The sequence below is a fragment of the Vipera berus genome (assembly GCF_964194415.1).
Source record: "Vipera berus genome assembly, chromosome: 8".
Taxonomy (NCBI): domain Eukaryota; kingdom Metazoa; phylum Chordata; class Lepidosauria; order Squamata; family Viperidae; genus Vipera; species Vipera berus.
In genome coordinates this window covers 4,877,028-4,892,906 of record NC_138211.1, presented here as the reverse complement: position 1 = coordinate 4,892,906, position 15,879 = coordinate 4,877,028, and the positions used below count along the sequence as shown (strand labels likewise).

Below are 15,879 nucleotides of genomic sequence, written 5' to 3'. Positions count from 1 at the left end.
GCACTTAATTTTGTTGTGAGTTACCCAGTGACAATAAGAACATTCTATTCTATTCTATTCTATTCTATTCTATTCTATTCTATTCTATTCTATTCTATTCTATTCTATTCTATTCTATTCTATTCTATATTTTCTATTCTATTCTGTTCTTTCATTATTCTATTCTATTCTATTCTATTCTATTCTATTCTATTCTATTCTATTCTATTCTATTCTATTTTCTATTCTATTCAGCATTTTTTTAATGATTTTGCAATGCTTGGAAATCCTACAGACCTTGAAAGATAGGAAACCATGTACAAATACTGTGAATTATTAGGTTGGCCTGCTGGCTCAAAATCTGCTTTGAGCAGGTAAGCCTCAATGCCAAGAACATTGGCCTTCACAGTGGACTAAATGTTGGCTACAAAGAGGAGGTGTCTTGAATAAAAATAGTTCCCTTCTTGTTCATCCATGCAGGATTTATTCTGGATTCTTTTTCCAGGAAGTATTACCACCACCTGCGTGTTCTTTCAGAAACCTATAGCTATGATGTGATATGAAGTTTCTGTCTTAAGTGTAGAGTCAACCACTGCAACTTTTATATCTAGTTACCTTGTTGTTCTGTTGTAATTCAGAACATTTACATCCTTAAACTGGGCTGTCAGCTCTCCCATGTTAACCGGCCGCTTTTTTTTCTACAGCTTCTATTGGCAAGAGTTTTGCTTCTTCATCTTAAACTATGATTTGTCTACCGGCCCCTAGGAATCTCCCCCCCCCCTGAAATTGTTGTCATTCATCATTCATGGTTCTTTGCAGTATAGCAGAGATTCCCAACCTGGACAGCTTGCAGAGGTGTGGACTTCAATTCCCAGAATTCCTCAGCCAGCAAGGCCATTTGCTGAGAAGCTCTGGAGCTGGAAGTCTACAACATCTGGATGTTGCCTACTTTCTGTAGAACTGTTTAGCTTCAGGTCCCAGAATCTGGGAAGTTCAAGGAAGTTCAAGAAAGCCACGTGTGAGATTCCTAACCTTGTCACCTCCTTGTTTTTCTTCTCTTTCTCATGAGCAATGGCACATTGTTTCCCTAATGGAGGAATAAGGTATCAATGACAAAAACACCTTTCTAGGAACAGGGAAAAAGTTCAGCTTCTCTTTAGCAGTCCTTGTGAGTATTGTTTTCACCAGCTTGGTGACAAGATGCCCCCAGGTCCCTGCTAAAACGTGTCCCCATCACACTGATAGATAGATAAGCTAGCATTCTCAGTTCCTAGAGTCTCTGTAGGGCTGCCACAGCAACTTCAGATAATAATAAGTTGAACACAAGTACAAAAGCCCACAGAGGGAAACAGACAGCCTGGATGAAATTCTTTGGATTATGGCCATTTTTATCCAGTTATTGTAAATAGGCAGGTATCGGAAATTATATTCTTTTTTCCTCTGGTTCGTTGGTTTTGTGTTACGAAAACGGGGGTGGGGAAAAAGCCAAGTGTTTTGTTGGTTAAGGAAACAGAGCATGGCAGAATTCTGGATTCTCTGTGCCTCTTTATATTTGCTTCTTGCTTGACGACACAGCTTGGCGCTGCCAGAATGGCGTCGCAGACTACTTGGAACATTTTAAACATTTATCTCTGAAAGCAGGCTGTGCATCGGCACACCTGCAGAGACCCATCATTTTGCAACGTCCCATTTCCCGCTGTCTGCTAAGTTACCTTTTTCAGGGTTTTCAAATCTGGGTTGAAGATTTCCTCCTGAAAGCAGTGGTTCCTCCTCCCCCCTCCGCCTCCGAGATCCAGAATAAAGCAGGCAGCATTCAAACTGATGAAGTAAAGGAGAATTTCCAGAGTTCAATCATGGGTGCTGAAGGAGAAATAGAAAAGATTCTTTCTTTGGAAAGATGAACTTGGAGAAGGGCAAAGAAAGACAGAAGGAGAGAGGCTACAGCCCTGCCCCATGAAATGGGTTAAATATAGGAGAGAAGAGGCAAAACAGGCATGAAAGCTAGGTGGACGGGTGACTTTGGGCCAATCACCAGGAGACATGGAGTTCTAGTTCCACTTTATACACGAAAGCTGTCTGAGTAACTTTGGGCCGATCACCAGGAGACTGGGAGTTCTAGTGCCAGCTTAGGCACGAAAGCTGTCTGAGTAACTTTGAGCCGATCACCAGGAGACCGGGAGTTCTAGTCCTGCCTTAGGCATGAAACTGGCTTTCATGCCTAAGGCCAGGACTACAACTTACGGTCTCCTGTCAGTTGGCCCCAAAGTCACCCAGTTGGCTTTCAATCACTAAGGCGGAACTAGAACTCACGGTCTCCCACTTTCTAGCCTGTTTGCCTTAACCACTGGGTTCAACTGACGCTCTAGCCGGCTCTGCTACCGTTATCCTTTTCCTTCCTTCCTCTTCAGGTTCAGCTTGACGAACATAATTCCCATGCGGTTCTGGGGCCGAGTGCTGGGCTTGCAAGCCAAACACTCCCAGTTCCTGCTGGAAGAGAAGCCCTTTCGCATCCTTGGCGGCTCAATGCACTATTTCCGCATCCCCCGAGAATATTGGAAGGACCGCTTGGTCAAGATGAAGGCCTGTGGCCTGAACACCCTCACAACGTAAGGCTTGTCTCTTTCGTGGCCCCCTCAGCTTGGCCTCATTGCCGACTCTGTTGGAATATAGGTAGCCCTTGACATACGACTTGTTGCTTAGTGGCCACTCAAAGTTCTGACATTCGTGTGTGTGTGTGTGTGTGTGTGTGTGTGTGTGTGTGTGAGACGGTTCCGACAGATGAAACTCTTCAAAGAACTTTGAGGCATCGTTTACTTCAAAGAATCTTTATTTGAGTAGCATAGCATCAGCACGAACATAATCGAAGCCAAAAATTGAATTCCCCTCCCCTGGGCACATAGCATAGAAGCACAATTCCCTCCTCCAGTTAATGGTCCTAAATCACATTCCCCAATTTGTTTGAAGCGCACGGGCTTCCCCTCCAGCTCTCCAGCCCGGCCAATTCTTTATCATCTCTTATTTCAACAAACTTGGTTCTCACGTTAGGTTTAGTGTTATTATGTCTAGCTAGGCTCTCATGCACATTCCTCCCCCCCCCTAGCATCATCTGACGCTAAAAGCAAAAAGAAGAAAATGGCTGCATCTCCATCTGTGGTCAGTGCAAAAACCTCCGATATTAGCAGCATTGACAGGGGTTACTTTACAACCCAGGTTCGGTTGGGGGGAATCCCGCAGTCACGTAACCACACATCGGGCGCTAAGCAACCTGGTTGCATTTATAGCTGTTTGCAGCTGTCCTGCCATCCCACAAATGCCTTTTAGCACATTTGGGCCAAAACCTAGCATTCATTTCTGGTTTCCGCCAGAAACCGTACCCGTAGCAAGCCATTGGTTCTCTTAAGAAACCCGGCATTTGCTTAAGGACCGTGGGGATTTCCCGAACAAAGTCGTAAAATTGGGTTTGTCGTGTGCCTTCGTTTGGGAGATCTTTATTCACTGCCCTGTTCCAGGTATGTCCCTTGGAACCTTCATGAGGCCGTCAGAGGGAGATTCGACTTCAGCGGAGACTTGGATCTACAGTATGTATCAGGGGATCTGCCTTTTCTTTACGAAAGAAATCCAGCCCCCTAAAAATCGGTTTTCTTTCTTCTGATATCAGATTTGCCCAGGCTGAATTTCTCATCCTTGTACAGCGCTGCGAAAAGGAGGGGATGCTTTGTGTAAGCAAAATCGTGAGGAGATGGGTTTGAGCTGGAAATCAGATACACAGGAGGTTCTTGTGCTGTCGATCATAATAAAAAATGATCAAGGGAACACTGTTTTGAGATGTATAAATGCAAGTAATATTTCAATAAAATCTCTACACGGCCATCAGCATAAGATCCTGATGGAGAGAGAGAGAGAGAGAACGACATTTGAGCCTTGATAGCTATAACTTTGGCAAACTCTGCCAAACCTTTGACAGAACTTAGTTGGTGCGGAAATTTTGTGGCTCCTTTTTAATAATCCCTACATTCTGCAACTAGGTCTTTAGATAAAGTTGGTTTTTGAGCCCTGGTGGCGCAGTGGTTAGAATGCAGCAATGCTGGCTAACTCTGCCGACTGCCAGCAGTTTGATCCTGACCTGCTCAGGGTTGACTCAGCCTTCCATCCTTCCGAGGTCGGTAAAATGAGGACCCGGATTGTTGGGAAGAGATAGGCTGATTCTGTGAACTGCTTAGAGAGGGACTGTAAAGCACAATGAAGCAGTATATAAGTCTAAGTGCAATTGCGATTGCTATTTTGAGCTAAATTCGAGATTGCTCTGCCTTTGCAGTGGTTTTGCCATTTCCCATTTGCTTCTCTAGGGCTTTTCTTAGGATGGCAGAAGAAGTAGGACTATGGGTGATTCTGCGCCCCGGGCCTTATATCTGCTCCGAGTGGGACCTTGGTGGTCTACCCAGGTAAGTCTGAATGATTTTGACTTTTGGGTTAAAATGTTACTCCTTACTGTGTCCGCGGCTTTCAAAAGTCTACTTCTGAGGACAGAAATCTGATAATTAGAGCAGAAATAGAATGGAGACCTTGTTTATCAAATATTACTTTGTTTTAAATATTCTACGTACGTGTCAGTAGGCTGTTTCTTCTGAAATGAAATGTATCCGGTCTGCATTGCTATTTTTGCTGTGTGTACCTTCTGATCCTTGATTGTAATAAAGAACTGATTTGGATTTTATGTTAGCAGCAAACTTTCTGCTTGGCACGTTCCAAGGAACTGTCCTTCCAACGGATACAGTATTTCTTTTGATTCAGAGCTGTGTTCCCTCATCCTTTCGACTTCCTGACGTTTTTAGATGTTGCAGCTTCGAACTATAAGTTGCAACTCCTACACTGGAGAAGCCCGGTTTAAACAGTTTTCCTGTAGCTTAAAAGTTCTGCGTTGCAGTGTCAGCCTCGTCCTTTGGGTTTTATTTCTTCCCCATTATAAGGCTTAGCAAAATGTTGTGCTCCCTCTTTCTTTGGGGCAGCCACCTAGAGACTTAAAAAGTAGCCAGTGGTCAATTGTCTGCGGAGATTCTCAATCATCCAGGCGATGGTTGTCCCAAAAGCTTGGATTTTTTTTTCCTTTGAGAACCTTTTGCTTCGCATCCAAGAACCGAAGAAGCCTCCTGAACGAGAAGTGAAACGTTTTCAGAGGGGAAAAAAACATCAAGAAAATCCAGTTGCCTTTTGGAAAAAAGCAATTTTGGGATAGCCAATGGTCACAACTCATATGTACTGCAGAACCCAGCTGGGTTAAAAGACACTCCGTCTGTCTGGGGATTAGGGACGGCAAGGCTTTGAGACTGCGTCTGCTTGTCTGCCCCTCCCTCCCCACGAATCCGTGCAAATGATGATAAGAAATGCCTCTTTGCTTCACCCCAGCCAGAAAACAGCTCTGCGTTCCTCTGCGGCACCCACTGCCTGCTCTTTTGGGTCAGAAGTTCAGGGCAAAACTCCCCACAGAAATAGGAAAAAAACCAAAAAAAACCAGCCATCTTTTTATTTGTTTATTGTTTATTTATTTAATTGATTTTATATACCGCCCTATTCCCGAAGGACTCAGGGCGGTTTACAGGGTGAATTAAAACAATATAAGTAATGCAAGTTGAATGCAAGTTCCCCGTTTCTGGGTTGAAATGGGTCAGAGAAGGCGTTTCAAGCGAAGCCTTCTGTTAAAAGGTCTCCCCGTCACACTTTGAAGGCGTGCAGAAGCAACATTTCTACCCTGCAGTCCTGGGAATTTAAAAGCAGGGTGGGAAGAGGGCCCTGACGAATGGAGAAGGACAAGCTATCTCGGGAATTAGCAGCCCTGCCACCAAAGCCGTGCAGATGGATCAGGAAGAGGGCGAGAAGGGAACAATAGGCCAGCTTTATGCAGGGTGACCGGGGTGAGGACTTGCCCGATGCCGGCGTGTTTTTCTTGCCACCCGGAATAAAAGCACCATTTGTTCCTTTGGCATTCAATTATTCAGCCTAAAAGCTTTTTCTGCCCTCCTTCCATGCCCTCCCTCCCTCCACGCATGTTTCACATAAAAGCAGCGGATAACGTTTTCGAGAGAATGATCCAGGCGCCCATAAACTCTGGAGAGCATGAGTAGGACATGTTGGTTTATTCTGGGCACGAAAAGTACTGACTGCATCTAAGTATCTTGATTTCTGGCCTCCCGTTCAGAGCAGACGGGGCAAATGGAATATTTGTGGCTCAAGGTGGAACTGTGGGTGCTCTCCGAGCTGGGCTGTTTTCTTGCAAACGTTTCATGACCCAACTAGGCGACATTATCAGTGCTAGAAGGGAGTGGGTTTTGCTCTTTGTTAATGTAGTAGTGGCTTGGAGGGTTGGAGGGAGTGTTGTTTTCCTGTTAGTTCCTTGATTGGTCTGTCAAAACACCCCCCCCCACCACCACCAGCAGCAATTAACACCCAGATAAGCAGAGATTAACACCAGTGTTGATAACAGCCCAACAATCAAGCAGGAAACAAAAGCCCAGTCAAGGTACTAACAACCCAGACTTAACAATCAAACAGAAAACAACAACCTAATCCAACAGCCACCAAGATCACTCCCAACAACAGTGACAGGGCAAGCCCCCCCCCCTCCTTTCTAGCATTGATGATATTACCTTAGTTGGGTGATGTAAGATCTGCAGAAAACCACCAAGGAACTCCACACCAGTTCCCCGAAGAGCTCCAGGAACTCCACAAATGGGGCAAACTCTGGATTGGACTTGGCTGAGGAAGTCAGCTGTAGAAAGTAAGGAAGGTGACCCTGAGCTTTCGGTCTGGATCCGGCTGTAGGCAGCCTGGACGTGCCAGGACTGTTCCAGGTCAGCACCTGCAGCTTACAATCTCCACGTTTGTTCTGAAATGAAGACAAAGGTCGCCAGCTCCAAGTTTGGACTCTCCACAAACCTTTCTATGTATAATTTGCTAAATGACCCCAAGGGAAGCCTTCTCAGTTTATTGGCCCTCCACTTCCTTGATGTGAGTTACGTTCTAGAACAGGAGTGTCCAACCTGGGCAACTTGGAAGCCAGAGAATTCCCCAACCGGCTGTACTGCCAAGATTGGACACCCTCGCTCTATATTAGAACATCCAGGGGTATCCGTTAGCTTCTCCGCTTATTCTGAATATTTATTTATTTATTTATTTTATTAGTTGAATTTATATACCGCCCTATTCCCGAAGGACTATGATAGACGAACGGCTCAACGCTGCAAAAGCCAAGCTTGATGGAAGGAGGCTTTGTTCTTGGACTGTGACCATCTTCCTACAGATGATATGCCTGTGGAGATTCCCAGTCCTCCAGGTCATGGTTGTCCCCAAGGTGCTTTTTCAGGAGGCAACTGGACCTCCTTGTTTTTTCTTGGAAGACGTTTCGCTTCTCCTCCGTGAAGAGTCTTCAGCTCACACTTCCATTCCCCACCATCCAGTCAGAGCTGAAGGAGCTTCTTGGACGAGAAGCAAAAAGTCTTCGAAAGAAAAACAAGGAAGTTTAGTTGCCTCCAGAAAAAGCACCTTTGGGACTACAGGTGATGTGTTGCACCGTACAAAACTTCACAGAAGCTGCCCTTGGTTAGACTGGGAATTTAACCTGCGTGGGCTGATTTGGCTTGCATTTTTGGCTTACTCTCCATTCTAGTTACTGGAACGAATGGCTGACTTCCTCAGCTGTGTTACTTTTTTTATTTCCCTTCACTGGTTTTATTTCTTCCCTCTGGGGATAACCTGTTGATGCCAGACCCTAAAGAAATACCCTTGATGAATCCAACGTCATCTCTGAAAATCCTTCCTAGTTACCGGATCCCAAGGGGATGCTCGACACTCACCCGCCCTTTTTTTCCACTTGTCTTTGCCACCAGAGATTGGGTGTCTAGAGAATCTTAGCTGAAAGAGAGTTTTTGCCTCTTAACCTTCCCCATCTTCTCTCTCCGCTTTTCAGTGAGCTGGCCTGAGTTGGCTTTCTCTAATGCCATGCAGTTGCATATTTTAAATGTTTTCAGATATTTAAACCTGCAATTTAAGGCGGGTTTAGGAAGGATGAAAAAAAAAACGTGCCTTGCATTCTAAGGCAAACGTACCCAATTCGAACTTGTAATTCAAGGCCAATGCAGTCTTATGCAAAAATATCTCCCCCTTTTAAGTTCAAAAACCATGAAATGTGTTTATAGATATTAAGAAAAAGTGCACATGGTCATTTCTGTAGGAAAAACGTCACGTGAAGTTATACTGCATTAAAAAGAGTTTAGAAAATGCATAGGTAAAGTGAGTAGAAAAAGTATTATATTGCACCTATTAGAACTATCCAAGATTTTCCCCTCCCTTTTTCTTCTTTCTTTCTTTCTTTCTTTCTTTCTTTCTTTCTTTCTTTCTTTCTTTCTTTCTTTCTTTCTTTCTTTCTTTCTTTCTTTCTTTCTTTCTTTCTTTTCCTTCCTTCCTTCCTTCCTTCCTTCCTTCCTTCCTTCCTTCCTTCCTTCCTTCCTTCCTTTCTTTCTTTCTCCATTCTAACAGGTGCAATATAATCATTTTAGCCACTTTTCCTAAGATAGGTGTGTGTGTGTGTGTGTGTGTGCACGCTCACGCGCTCACATGTGTGTGAATATTTTAAAGAACTTTAAGCATTTAAAAATGATTTAAAACCAAGCTGAATATCCAGTCTGCCCCAGCCCATTTCTTTCATCCCTGCTTAATTTAATTTAATTTAATTTAATTTAATATTTGCATTTGTATACCGCCCTTTCCCTGAGGACTCAGGGCGGTTTACAGGGAATTAAAAATCAAAACATACAAAAGTTAAAACCAATTAAAAAGCATTAAATTCACCCTGTACATTAAAACCCCAGTTAAAATTTTCTCCTCAGCCTGGGCCCGAGAGCTCAAAGAGCCAGGTCTTCAGGCCCCGGCGGAATGATCGGAGGTCGGGAGCAGTCCTCAACTCTACCGGCAGCTGGTTCCAGAGGGCAGGCGCTCCCACTGAGAAGGCCCTATCCCTGGGTGTCACCCGCCGGCAATCTCTCACCGGCGGAACCCTGAGCAGACCCTCCCTGTGAGAGCGCACTGGGCGAAGGGCATTTGATGCCGGCAGCAGGTGTTCCCTCAAATAACCCGGACCCAGGCCATGTAGGGCTTTATAGGTGATAACCAGCACCTTGAATTTCACCCGGAGGGCAACCGGAAGCCAATGCAGCTCGCGGAGTAGAGGTGTTACATGGGAGTATCGGGAGACCCCCATTACAACTCGCGCGGCCGCATTCTGCACCAGTTGAAGCCTCCGAGTGGTCTTCAAGGGCAGCCCCATGTAGAGAGCGTTACAGTAGTCCAAACGGGAGGTCACAAGCACATGAGTGACTTAAGAATTGGGGGGTGGGTGGGGGAGCAAAAACTGCCAGGGATCATGAGGTTTTTTTTTTATTTCATCTTCTCCTATTTTAATCAATGATCTGATCATCCTCCCGCCTAGCTGGTTGCTTCAGGATCCTGAAATGCAGCTGAGGACAACCTATAAGGGCTTCACCGAGGCTGTAGATTCTTACTTTGACCACCTGATGCCCCAGGTGGTCCATCTTCAGGTAAATAACATCACCCCCTTTGTTTACTTATTCCTGGGCTTTCTTTTTCTTTTTCTTTTTTTAATCACACAATCTTTTATCGGACCAGAATTGAAAACCAGGTAGAGGCTACCCTATCCACACGCCCCAGATTAATTTTCTAGACCTTCCTGGGATGCTATTGAATGTTCAAAGGTATCCCGAGCATCTTACAAGTGGAAAGGTCAGCGGTAAGGAGAGGAGAGAACAGGTACTTTGTGATTTACTACATCTCTGCCTCCTGAAGCTGTCCTTGACAGAGGGGACCCTTGGTTTCCCATTTCCGTCTTCCGGTGAGGTTCAACGATCTTTCTAAGTCACTTCTAAAATGGAACTTCAGACCAAGCCGTGGAGAGGCAAGGCAAAACTGTACGGAGTCCTCCTCCATTAATCTTCCCAAATAAAGTAATTAGATCGGCCAGCTGCTTCCTATCTGCTTATGTTCTCCTGCTTCTCTTCCTAGTACAAGAATGGAGGGCCAATTATAGCCATTCAGGTGGAGAACGAATACGGCTCCTATGCCCAAGACCAGAATTACATGGCCTACATAAAGCAGGTAAAGATATCCCTCCATCTCCTTTGAACTTAAAAAGAAATGCTGCTGGTACACATTACATAAAAGCAAAACACACACACACACAAACACAAACACACACACAACAGTTGAAACGTTGATCTGATCGATCCCATGACACTGGAGTGATATTTATTAAATTCCTTCAACTTACATGCTGTCCATCTCATTATCGAGCGACTCTTGCTAACAGACAAAAGAGTAATATAGTAATATGGAAGTTACAGGGAAGGAGATGCTGGTTAAATAGTAGGATGGTTTTATTTTGTACCTCTTAATTTATTATTTTTTAAATGTGTTGGCTGCCCATCTCCAAAGTTCCCAAGAGTAATAGAGCCAGTTCTAAGAAGACATGTGAAGGTTAGACATCCATCCAACCAGTGGGGCCACTTTAATTCAGATTCTTGCATGGAACAGGGCTGGAACTCCATGGTTCCTTCCCACTCTAAAACACAGGGATCTCTCGTTAAACGAGGTTCCTGAGCTTTCTTGCCAACGCAAAGAGATCTCCGGGCCTTGAGCCATTCGGAACTGGGCCGCAGACGTGTCAGGCATGCTCGCCGCTCACGTGAATGAGGTGGCATGCTCACACATGCTTGCCTGCCACTTGTGGGGAACGATCCCCTCTTTCCACCCCCACCTCCACCTGCCGGTCCACAAAGCCAAAAAGGTTCTGAAGCAAATAGCCTGAGAATCATAAAGTGAGTCTTTGGCCCTGTAGCAAAAGACGTGGCGCTTCCTCCTTTGCCGTCGATTATTTTGCAAACCAGACCGAAGCTGCCTTGTAAAACCCGGTAATCCGGAGAGGCTGGCTAATTTGATTAAGGTTCTCCTTCTGTCATCTCATCCAACAGAGGACTTTGCAGGTCCCCACCTGTGTCCTTGGCAGGCAGGCAGGCAGGCACTGGGAGAGGATCAGTTTAAAGCTTGGCAAATCCTGCTCACGCTGCGCCTTCATCCCTTACCTGGAGGAAATGCTTGCTGGCGCAGAGGAATTAATGCTAGGGTTACCTGGCTGGACTTACAACAGCAACTGTTCAGAGTTACAACGGCACTGAAAAAAGTGGCTTACTGCCAGTCCTCTCTCTCTTGCGACAGTCGTTAAGTGGGTCACTATGTGAATGCACCGGATTTTACCGCCTTTTTGGCGCCGGTTGTTAAGTGAATACTGAGGTCGTTAAGCAAACTCATTGTTCTCGATGAGGCGGGGGGAGGGTTGCCTGAAATTGAAAATGAACACAGTTTCCCACAAAACGTTCTAAATCCTGGTCATGTGACCACGAGACACTGCAAAATGCCATCAATGTGGCCAAATGCCAAGAGGCCCAAAGTTTGTCGTCATATGATCACAGAGAGGAGAGTGGTATTGTCATAAGTTTGAATCCAGGTTGCAAGTAGCTTTTTTCGGGGGGGGGGGACTGTCATAACTGAATGGTCACTAAAGGGCCATTCGTAATTCGAGAACTCCCTCTAGCTGGGCAATAAAAGCTTGACCGTTGCAAATACCAGGGATAGACAACCTTGGTTCTTTTATGACTCGTGGACTTCAACTCCCAGAATTCCTGAGCCAGCATGGCTCAGCTTGGAAACCTCTCTCTTTTCCCTGAGCATGGCTGGCTCAGGAATTCTGGGAGTTGAAGTCCACGAGTCATAAAAGAGCCGAGGTTCCCTACCCCTGCAATATACAGATGTGTCTTTGCAGCCGCCCTGTGGTTGCCTGAAGTTTTGCAACCCGGATCTGTAAACCTGGTTTATATTTGTGACCCAATAAAAAGGATGCACGGAAGACAGTTTGTAACAATTGGCAGGAAATCCCGAGGCCTCTGCATGGATCAAGGCTAGTGTCAGAAATGCCTTGATGAACAGCAGGTGTTTTTCAGCTTCTCTTGGTCCTCCTAACATCTGGGTCGGAATGTCTGTGAGGATTCTCAAACATCCAGGTCATGGTTTTTTTAAAATTTATTTTAATTCCATTTATATCCCGCCCTTCTCCGAAGACTCAGGGCGGCTTACAAGCTTAGCAGTAGCCTTCATTCTATGTATATGCCTGCTTATTAGGGCTTTCACACACACCCCCAAGCGGCATTATTACAAAGTCAGCTTAATTGCCCCCAACAATCTGGGTCCTCATTTTACCTACCTGGGAAGGATGGAAGGCTGAGTCAACCTTGAGCCTGGTGGGACGCGAACCTGCAATAATTACAGGCAGCTGGTGTTACTTAAGGAGGCATTAGCCCACTGCTCCACCATAGGCGCTTTTCCAAAAGGCATCTAGCTGGACTTTTCCTTGGTTTAACTTCGGTTAGAACTGAAGAAGCTTTTTGGATGAGCAAAACAAAACCACGAAAGTCCGGTTGCCTTTTAGAGAAGCACTTTTGGGAGACCTGGGTCAGAATCACATTGGTCCCGGAAAGACTAACTTCCTTTAAAACAGTGGTTTGTTCCTGATCGTGGCTTCTTCTGGGATATCAGCTCTGAATTTTAGCATGCTGATCTTCCTTTCCCGCAGGCCCTGTTAAGCAGGAAAGTGGTGGAATTGTTGGTGACCTCGGATAATAAAGATGGCCTGAATGCCGGCACCGTAGAAGGAGGTAACATGGGTTATTCTGGAGCAAAGTTGCGACTGAGATTAAAAAAAAAAGTGCCACGGTACCACCTATCTGCTACAATTTTACAAAAATTGTAAAAATTGTAAAAAAAATTTTTTTGGGTGAAATTGGGGTTTTTTGTGTTTAAATACATGTGAGTAACCAGCAGTGCTATAAAGTATTTGCATGCCACAGAAAGCTTTTGAAATTATTCTTCTGTTTAAGGCTCAGAATGTGTGTACAGGTAATCCTGGACTTGCAACTATTCGTCTAAGCCAGTGTTTTTCAACCTTTTTTGGGCAAAGGCACACTTGTTTCATGAAAAAAATCACGAGGCACTCCACCATTAGAAAATGTTAAAAAATTTAACTCTGTGCCTATATTGACTATATATAAAGTAATTCTCTTGAATAGGAATCAAATAAACACAAAGAAAGTATTTTATAATTACTTTTCAATTTTTCCCACGGCACACCAGGCAACATCTCGCGGCACACTAGTGTGCCGCGGAACAGTGGTTGAAAAACACTGGTCTAAGCAAATATTCAAAGTTTCAACAGCGTTGGAAAAAAAAAGAGACCTACCGCCAATTGATTAAAATTACGATTTAGAATTTTAATAACTTTGTTTCTCCCCCCCCCCTCATTTTACTTTGCCAATAAAGCCTCTAATCCTACTGGAAGTAGGATAAATTTGTGAGGCTAATGAGAAAGAATTTGGATATATAATGCTTAAAATTGCTAGGCTTGCCTGCCTGGTTTCTGGCCATGGTTTCTGACACCCGATGGTTATGTCCAATTTTCCTTACTCTCTGCCGGCTGCAAGCGAAGGTTGAGTGCATAATGTATACGGTCGGCTTCCAGGATGTGTCTGTGCGTGCGTCTTTGCCTACTAATTTATTAAAACTTATTTTCATTCCATTAGTATGCTCCAGGCAAGTAACCCAATCAGATATGCACAAAGAGCTTTACTTCATCTAATCAAAATGATAAGATGAACTTTATGATGACAGATCACGATGCTCTGGTACAAAATTAAGAGTTTGGCCCTCTCTGCAATTAAGAGAGAGATGGCCAAACCGGAGGCCAGAATGAATAAATGAATGAATGAATAAATGAATAATGAAAAAATAAATGGGAACCAGGTATGTCTAATCTAACGAAGAGAAGGACCGGGGATGACTTGATAACTGTCTTCCAATATTTGAGGGTCTGTCACAGGGAAGGGGGGGGTCAACTTATTCTCCAGAGCATCTGAGGGCAGGGCAAGAAGTAGCGGATGGAGACTTATCAAAGAGACATCCAATCTAAAACTAAAAGGAGACGTTTCCTGACAACGAGAACAATTAGTCCATGGAGCGGCTTGTCTCCAGAAGTTGTGGGTTCTCCATCTTTGGAGGTTTTCAAGAAGAGACTGGACAGCCATTTGTCCAGAGTGGTGTGGAATCTCCTGCTTGAGCAAGGGGTTGGACTAGAAGACCTCCAAGGTCCCTTCCAGCTCTGTAATTCTGTAAATAAATCATGCCATTTTCTTGCATCGTTCTTCTGCCCAATCTAACGTGGAGATTCTCTTTGCTTGCTTCAAAGCAGAGCCGCTTGCGATGTCCGCGTAAATAATGCCCACATGAGCGTTCAGGGCTGCTTCCCGTTGCCTCTGTCCTTTTGAAACGCAAGCCCAGAGGACTGTCCTCTGAGTAGGCTGCCCGTTTGATCTATGGCATCCCACTTAAATTGATTCCTCCTCCTCTAAGTTGCAGCCATTCCCTTCCGTGTCCATGTGGGGTCGCTCTCTCCCTTCTAGTAGTAGGGACAATAGGGAGGGGGGGTGGGGGAAGGGGAAGAGCTTTGAGCCTCGTTCTGTGTTTTTGCACAAATGTGTTGACTTGCCTGCGAGTGCTTGCTGGCTCCTTGCTCATTCATCCCCTGGCTGGGAGTTGTGTGTTTCCCTGGCGGGCTTGTGTGCCTCGGTCCCAGCCCCTGCTTCAGATGTCACAACAATCTGCTCATTAGAGTCATCATGTCAAGTAATCAGGAATGCGGAATAACTAGGGCCGTGAGTGATGCAACGATGACAGCCTCAGAAGAGGTGGCCGTGAGAATGCACAAAAGTGTGAATAAAAGGCAGGCTGGGGGGGGGAGGAGAAGAAAGAAAAGGTGGGTGGTCTGTTGTTGACTGTTGAGGGCAAGATAAAATGCCATCCTGGCTGGTTTAGGTGCAGTTCTCGTTCTCTCTCTCTCTCTCTCTCTCTCTCTCTCTCTCTCTCTCTCTCTCTCTCTCTCTCTCTCTCTCTCCCTCCCTCCCTCCCTCCCTCCCTCCCTCCCTCTCTGCCTGTCCTGTTGAATTCTGCACCCTGGATTTTATATCTGTGCCGCAGGGGGTCTTCGTTTTGGAAAGAACTAAGCTGCTAGTCCTTCTGGCCTAATGTATGTTGTCTGTTGCAATTGTTGTTCTCCCGAAAAGACATTACAGGTAGTCCTCGACTTACAATATTTCATTTAGGGATCGTTCAAAGCAGGGGTCTTCAAACTTGGCAACCTTGAGAGTTGTGGACTTCAACTCCCAGAATTCCTCAGCCAGCAAAATCAGTGTGTGTGTGTGGGGGGGGAGAGCCAGATTTGCCTAGCAACTTGTGATTCCCTTAACACCTGCAGCGATTCAGGAACAGTAACAGAATAACAGAGCTAAAAGGCACCTTCTAGGTCATCTAGTCCAACCCCCTGCTCAAGCAGGAGATCCCATACCATTTCCGACCAGTGGCCGTCCAGTCTCTCCTTAAAAACTTCCAGTGTTGGAGAATTCACAGCTTCTGGAGGCAGGTTGTTCCACTGGTTAATCGTTCTGTCAGGAAGTTTCTCCTTAGTCCTAGGTTGCTTCTCTCCTTGATAAGTTTCCATCCGTTGCTTGTTGTCCTGCCTTCAGGTGCTTTGGAGAATAGCTCGACTCCCTCTTCTTTGGGGCAACCCCTGAGATGTTGGAACACTGCTATCATGTCACCCCTCGTCCTTCTCTTCGCTTAAGAACCATGGCCAAAAAGATCGTACGATTGGGCGTGATACCCTTAACAACTGCCTTACTCAGCTGGTCCCAGTTATAGTCCATAAATCGAGGATTACCTGTGGATTAACCGCGGTTG

At 45.2% G+C, this 15,879-nt stretch overlaps 1 protein-coding gene across 1 annotated transcript in view; it reads left to right on the top strand.

Annotated features, from left to right (window-relative positions):
- The window catches only part of GLB1L2 (galactosidase beta 1 like 2), a 38,442-nt gene that overhangs the window by 5,329 nt on the left and 17,234 nt on the right, over positions 1-15,879 (top strand). The window contains exons 2-7 of the mRNA XM_081334089.1: positions 2,388-2,585; positions 3,489-3,557; positions 4,326-4,421; positions 9,458-9,566; positions 10,048-10,140; positions 12,668-12,749. Of these exons, the coding sequence (XP_081190215.1) occupies positions 2,388-2,585; positions 3,489-3,557; positions 4,326-4,421; positions 9,458-9,566; positions 10,048-10,140; positions 12,668-12,749 (647 nt within the window). The remainder of the gene's footprint in view (positions 1-2,387; positions 2,586-3,488; positions 3,558-4,325; positions 4,422-9,457; positions 9,567-10,047; positions 10,141-12,667; positions 12,750-15,879) is intronic.